Source organism: Taudactylus pleione, unplaced genomic scaffold (assembly GCF_031769625.1).
Source record: "Taudactylus pleione unplaced genomic scaffold, aTauple2 ptg000220l, whole genome shotgun sequence".
Lineage (NCBI taxonomy): Eukaryota > Metazoa > Chordata > Amphibia > Anura > Myobatrachidae > Taudactylus > Taudactylus pleione.
In genome coordinates, this window is record NW_028284622.1 from 126,293 (window position 1) to 134,098 (window position 7,806).

The 7,806-nt window shown below is 48.5% G+C and overlaps 1 protein-coding gene across 1 annotated transcript in view; it reads left to right on the forward strand.

The window, feature by feature from the left end:
- LOC148517328 (transcription factor COE3-like) overlaps positions 1-7,200 on the forward strand; it is a gene marked incomplete at its 5' end in the record, with an annotated part of 118,172 nt that extends 110,972 nt beyond the window's left edge. The window contains 2 exons of the mRNA XM_088478834.1: positions 2,809-3,012; positions 4,612-7,200. Coding sequence (XP_088334960.1) covers positions 2,809-3,012; positions 4,612-4,643 — 236 coding nt within the window. The remainder of the gene's footprint in view (positions 1-2,808; positions 3,013-4,611) is intronic.
- Between the last annotated feature and the right edge of the window lie 606 nt (positions 7,201-7,806).

A 7,806-nucleotide genomic window follows, 5' to 3' on the forward strand; every position in this document is an offset into this window, starting at 1 on the left:
AAACCTCAACCGCAGGCTCCGGCTCGCAAATTCGATGGTCGCGATGGTCTCGACCATCGCGACCATCACAATGCACGCTCGTATAGCCTGTGGGTGGTGACCCACAGCTATACGAGCGTCCAGGAGGACGCTCCATGAAAATGGAGCCCGGCCCTCATTCAGAGCGTGCGCTCTGCTCAGAGCGTACGGCTCTGAATGAGGGCCAATGTCAGTATGTTCCTGTACAGATCTGCTGGTGGCCTAAAGGTCTTACAGCCCCCTACCCCGAGGGTCCATTACACTGAAATACTTTATACTGTAGATTTTTGTATATATATATATATATATATAAAATATTTATTTATTGTTTTTAAGTTACAGTGGGAATATGGGTATAAGGGAGGATGTCACATTACCTGCATAGACGGGCATTGCACACACCAGGAGAAGGAGTACTGTGCTTTTTTGCCGACCTTGTGTATCCCAAGAGGAAGATATCACGGTGCTGCAATACAATAGTATAGGCTACGGCACACACTTTACGCCACCACTAGTATAGGCTACGGCACACACTTTACGCCACCACTAGTATAGGCTACGGCACACACTTTACGCCACCACTAGTATAGGCTACGGCACACACTTTTCGCCACCGCTAGTATAGGCTACGGCACACACTTTACGCCACCGCTAGTATAGGCTACGGCACACACTTTACGCCACCACTAGTATAGGCTACGGCACACACTTTACACCACCGCTAGTATAGGCTACGGCACACACTTTACGCCACCACTAGTATAGGCTACGGCACACACTTTACGCCACCGCTAGTATAGGCTAGGGCACACACTTTACACCACCACTAGTATAGGCTGCGGCACACACTTTACGCCACCACTAGTATAGGATACGGCACACACTTTACGCCACCGCTAGTATAGGCAAGGGCACACACTTTACGCCACCGTTAGTATAGGCTACGGCACACACTTTACACCACCACTAGTATAGGCTACGGCACACACTTTACGCCACCACTAGTATAGGCTACGGCACACACTTTACGCCACCACTAGTATAGGCTACGGCACACACTTTACGCCACCACTAGTATAGGCTAGGGCACACACTTTACGCCACCACTAGTATAGGCTATGGCACACACTTTACGCCACCACTAGTTTAGGCTACGGCACACACTTTACGCCACCACTAGTATAGGATACGGCACACACTTTACGCCACCACTAGTATAGGATACGGCAAACACTTTACGCCACCACTAGTATAGGATACAGCACACACTTTACGCCACCACTAGTATAGGCTACGGCACACACTTTACGCCCCCGCTAGTATAGGCTATGACACACACTTTGCGCCACCCTTAGTATAGGCTACGGCACACACTTTACGCCACCACTAGTATAGGCTACGGCACACACTTTATGCCACCACTAGTATAGGCTACGGCACACACTTTTCGCCACCGCTAGTATAGGCTACGGCACACACTTTATGCCACCGCTAGTATAGGCTACGGCACACACTTTACGCCACCGCTAGTATAGGCTACGGCACACACTTTACGCCACCTCTAGTATAGGCTACGGCACACACTTTACACCACCGCTAGTATAGGCTACGGCACACACTTTACGCCACCGCTAGTATAGGCTACGGCACACACTTTACGCCACCGCTAGTATAGGATTCGGCACACACTTTACGCCACCCCTAGTATAGGCTACGGCACACACTTTACGCCACCACTAGTATAGGATACGGCTCACACTTTACGCCACCGCTAGTATAGGCTACGGCACACACTTTACGCCACCGCTAGTATAGGCTAGGGCACACACTTTACGCCACCGCTAGTATAGGCTACGGCACACACTTTACGCCACCACTAGTATAGGCTACGGCACACACTTTACGCCACCACTAGTATAGGCTACGGCACACACTTTACGCCACCGCTAGTATAGGCTAGGGCACAGACTTTACGCCACCACTAGTATAGGCTAGGGCACACACTTTACGCCACCGCTAGTATAGGCTACTGCACACACTTTACGCCACCGCTAGTATACGCTACGGCACACACTTTACGCCACCGCTAGTATACGCTACGGCACACACTTTACGCCACCGCTAGTATAGGCTACGGCACACACTTTACGCCACCTCTAGTATAGGCTACGGCACACACTTTACGCCACCACTAGTATAGGCTACGGCACACACTTTACGCCACCACTAGTATAGGCTACGGCACACACTTTACGCCACCGCTAGTATAGGCTAGGGCACACACTTTATGCCACCACTAGTATAGGATACGGCACACACTTTACGCCACCGCTAGTATAGGCTACGGCACACACTTTTACGCCACCTCTAGTATAGGATACGGCACACACTTTACGCCACCACTAGTATAGGCTACGGCACACACTTTACGCCACCACTAGTATAGGCTACGGCACACACTTTACGCCACCACTAGTATAGGATACGGCACACACTTTACGCCACCTCTAGTATAGGATACGGCACACACTTTACGCCACCACTAGTATAGGCTATGGCACACACTTTACACCACCACTAGTATAGGCTATGGCACACACTTTACGCCACCACTAGTATAGGCTATGGCACACACTTTACGCCACCACTAGTATAGGCTATGGCACACACTTTACGCCACCACTAGTATAGGCTACGGCACACACTTTACGCCACCGCCTGATACTCAGTGAATAAAGCAATGAGCTGTTAGGAAGTACTTTGTCTCCTATGTCTCTCTCTGTCTGTCAGTTATGCCGGCCAGTCCCCCCCTCGGAGCATCCTCCATCACACTCTCGTCTAGCGGAAACTCAGCTACTGCCGCCGGTGTCTTCTCCTTCTCGCCAGTCAATATGATCTCCGCTGTCAAGCAGAAAAGCGCCTTTGCGCCAGTAGTGCGGCCCCAGAATTCCCCTCCACCAACCTGCACCAGCTCCGGTGCAAACAGTCTACAAGGTAAGTGACCCCGGTATCACCTTTCTCATCCGGCAGTGCCTCCATTAATTTTTCCAACTATACAGATGTATCCTCATTTGCTGGTTGTCCGTATGCCACGCGGTGCCAGGCGCTTGGTGCAACCGAGATGCTCTGAGAGGAATTGTGTACCATATTGTAGTGAAAAGCCACTCATAGTGTACCATAGTGTGCCCCATAGGGTACCATAGTGTACCAGAGTGTGCCCCATAGGGTACCATAGTGTACCAGAGTGTGCCCCATAGTGTACCATAGTGTGGCAGAGTGGCCCCATAGTGTACCATAGTGTGCCCCATAGTGTACCAAAGTGTGCCATAGTGTGCCCCATAGTGTACCATAGTGTGCCAGAGTGTGCCCCATAGTGTACCAGAGTGTGCCCCATAGTGTACCAGAGTGCGCCAAAGTGTGCCCCAGTGCCCCATAGTGTATCATACTGTACCAGAGTGTGCCAGAGTGTGCCCATAGTGTACCATAGTGTACCAGAGTGTGCCCCATAGTGTACCAGAGTGTGCCCCATAGTGTACCAGAGTGCGCCAAAGTGTGCCCCAGTGCCCCATAGTGTATCATACTGTACCAGAGTGTGCCAGAGTGTGCCCATAGTGTACCATAGTGTACCAGAGTGTGCCCCATAGTGTACCAGAGTGTGCCCCAACCAGAGTGTACCATAGTGTACCAGAGTGTGCCTCATAGTGTACCATGTACCAGAGTGTACCATAGTGTACCAGAGTGTGCCCCATAGTGTACCAGAGTGTACCATAGTGTACCAGAGTGTGCCCCATAGTGTACCATGTACCATAGTGTACCAGAGTGTAGATGAATCACAACGGAACTTGGCCTGAGGAAATTCTGCGGCCGCTGCGTCCGAGCCCGCTTACACAGACTCAGGCGTACACAGATGTACATACGTCGCACATCAGTGTAATCTGGCGTTTTCTCTCTCACAGTTCTTTTATTTATGTGAATAAGACGCACATTTTCAGCAAGAAAGATGCTCAGTGCTGCTGAGTCACCCGGCACCTGGCGCGCTGGGCGGAGCTATTTGCAGCAACTGAAGGAACAGTAAGAAAGGAGACATCTATATCTATGCAAGTTCCCAGAAATGTGGTTCCCTCTGTCTCAGCGAAAGGAAGGACCATTATATAGACCATTGTTTCCAGCGCCATTGTCCCTTATGTAGAGGACGCACCCGTCTTCTCTATCACTTACCCATATTCCTCAATAGAAAACCGCTTTTGCTTTGTAGACATCTGTAAAATTTATGCAAGTTAGGAAGAACTAGATATTTGTTATATAATTTCTGAATACAAAAGTAAATTTTTCAAACAGAAGACATGGAACCAGGAGACCAGGAGATGCATTTTCCACTTATTATATTACTGGGATTAGTGTTTATCTGGGATGTATCTGAGATGGGGCAGGTCCCCTGTACCATGTATACAGAGCAGCCCCAGCAATGTGTCATATTAGGGACACCCCTGGATGAGCACCCATGTGCGAGGTCTTACACCACCTTTATGGCTAACAACCTAGCGGCCGCCATCATGACTAGTGTTTATCTTTATCTCTCTGTCTTTTTTCCAGCCATGACTGGCCTCATAGTGCCACCTATGTAGGAGGAGAAGCCCAAATGTGAGTACCCTAGACTGGTCCTCTTCCCTGGAGAACATGGACCTTTAGGCTTTTTGAATTCCACCTTCTCAGTGGGACAATGGAACAAGAGAATCCGTCAGACTGGTTGCCTGCAAGGGTTCCAATGATACACTACAGGATCCCTGTGACATGGGACATGCCACTTACCTGGTGTCACCGTCTCTGTATGAAGGACGAGCATTACACAGAAATGGACACCAGGAACCTCTGATTCTTCCTTTGATAAAGGTAACAAGTTACTGTAGGACCAAACCTTCCATATACGATGCGATGGACCAGTTCCCTGGAAAAGTGAAAGAAATGGGACCATCCCTTATTGGGATCTATCATTTATACCCTAAAATGCACTGAGGGTCTGTCCTTGAACTGAGCGGGAAATCCTGGTATCAAGGAGAGAACTGTATCGGGGATATGTTGCACCTTCATCCAGCCCAAAGCCTGAAGACCAACATCTGGCACCTGGTCTGGGGGGATGACACATAACATGTGCCATCCAGCTTCTCTCCTCTCATTTACGCCAAGCCGCGATGTAGTCTCAGTCATGTTCTCCGTACAGTAGTGACCGGGGATATTTGAGGTGAAGGGTGATTACTGATAGTTTTGTACTGCACTTTCTATGAGTTTTTGGACACTAAGATTAGAATACGTTAAGAAATGTTTTAGCTTCGGCTCAGAATTAAATTATATGAATTCTTTCTTCCATCTATTGTGAAGCTATCATGAGAACAATACAGGGACAATGGATTGGTCACTAGACGTTACCCCAGGACCAGATTTATAGCAATCGGTTCATTATGTTTTATATTGATGTGTTTTGCATTAAATTCCTTGTGGAGGGAATGAAGCAGGGTGACAACTTAAACTATATAAAGTCCTATGTATAGAATGGATGTGTCCTCCTCCCCTGACATCATCTGGCGAATCCTTCAGTAACCGGGTTGTGCGCTTGTGGTAACGCTGACTCCGTGGCTGTAAGCAGGAGGTAAAGGACCAGGTTAGAGGCACAATTGTGGGACCTTAGAACCGGGGAACGATTATTTACATGTTGGTGTCATTATTTATGTCATATATTATTATTTATTCTTCCTGCGAGCCTAAACGTCAGATGGACTCCATCGTCGGGAACCTCGTGTATGTTTGTGCATCATCCCATCTGGCCTGTGCTGAACCATCCTCCCCATCTGCTGTCCCTTTCTCCCGAAGAGCTGACACTCTCATGTACTAGCAAAAAGGCAATGAAAAATTGAAGCAAAGAACCTTTGGGCCTGATTCAGAGCCGCTCGTAAGCGGCCGCTCGTTCCGGCCCAACTGCGCATGCGTACGGATTGTAATACGCACACGCGAACCAGTCAGTGCGGCCGAAAATCGTTTGTTCACTAAATAGCGAATGCCTGCTATTTTGAGTGACAGGAGGAGGCGTATGTGGGTGGTAGCAGGGGAAGGTGCTTGTAAACGGGGAGTGGAGATCAGAACGCAGGCGTGCTTAAAGGTCAAAACGGGCGTTTTATGGGTGTGCATAATTAATACAGCAGCGTCATTGACCACGTCACTTGGTTGTTTTATAGTCAGAACTGCTCGCAAGATTGTGGTAGGAAAAACCAACCACAAGAATAGCGAGCAGTTCATACGCTGGTCGATGTACTCGATTAATCTAATAAATAGCGGACATGACATAGGATGCGAGCGGCCAGGGGGGCGTAATTATCCAAAAAACGACCGCAAGTTTTGTCCGCTCGTTCAGACTTATAGGCGTGAACAGACCGCAAAGAGCGAATGGTTCATTTGAATAGCCACCCCTTTTTTGTGAACGAACGACCGCAAATAGCGTCCGGCTCTGAATCAGGGCCTTTATCTGTTCCTGTCCTGCTGTATCGCATATACGACATACTGCGCTGTTAGATGGGCCGGGGAAAGCAGATGACCCATTTCTGGCTCACATTCCTGCGTATCCCCATAACCTCATGTAATTATCTCTCACTGGGGCCCGTTTATCCATAATCGCATTTCCTATGCCATCTGGGTGTGATATTGCAGGATGCGATTATACCACCCAGATGTATTAAACAGCACACACAGGGACCGGGGCTCCGAAAGGAGCCTGTCCCTGCGATGCTCTCAGACCACGTCAGCGGTCTCTACACTCCCCTGGCGGAGATCCTGTGCATGCCTGGTCTACTGACCGTGCAAGTGTGGCGGCCATTGCTGGGGAGGGTTCCCGGAGGAACCCTATCCCGGTAAGTTTTGCAAAGTGTAGCCCATAGCCGACATCAGCGCTGCGCCATCAGCAGACAGCGTTAGCCAAACTCTGGAATTTGAAGCTTGGTAAATCCAACAGCATAGCATCCCCCATAGTAACATTTGGGGGCTGCAGCGACTGTTTGAAATACAGGGGTCGCTGCAGATGCAACATCTGAGATCCCCCCTTCATACATAGGGGAGATAGTAACTATTTGCGGGTGTTTTCGGGGGAATATGCCGCAAATATTTAGGGCTCTATTTACTAAGCAGTGTTAGGAGACAGAGTGAAAAGTGATAAGAAAGTGATAAGGTGCCAGCCAATCAGCTCCCAACTGTCATTTTGGGGCGGCCTGTGAGATGACAGTTGAGAGCTGATTGGCTGGCACCGTATCACTTTCTTATCACTTTTCACTCTGTCTCATAACATTGCTTAGTAAATAGACCCCTTAATGATAAATAGGCCCCTATATGTGTTCTGATGTCGGCTGGGTGGTCGAGGTTGGCGACTCCTTCCCGCAGGAAGACAATGCCGCTGTCTCACCTCATCTCATTTCCACAGCTCAATAATATCTGCCCCAGGATGTTTGCAGCCAGTGTATGTCGGGGGTCTCTGGCACCTAACAGCAATGTGACATATTTTAATAAATACCGTGTTTCAATTCGAGCTGTTTTTTTTTTTCTATTGTTTTTTTTTGGCATTTTACTGTTTTTATCACCACAAATGAAAAGCCAGGCTGGAATTCATCCTTGTACAATAAGATCATATTGGTAACAAAAAATAAAATGGAACAAATAAACTTTTTCATGATAGTCTAAAAGCTGCGTTGGTGGTTTCTTGTCATCATATTAAACACAAATGAGCTGGTACTGTAGTTATTGGAACAGTAT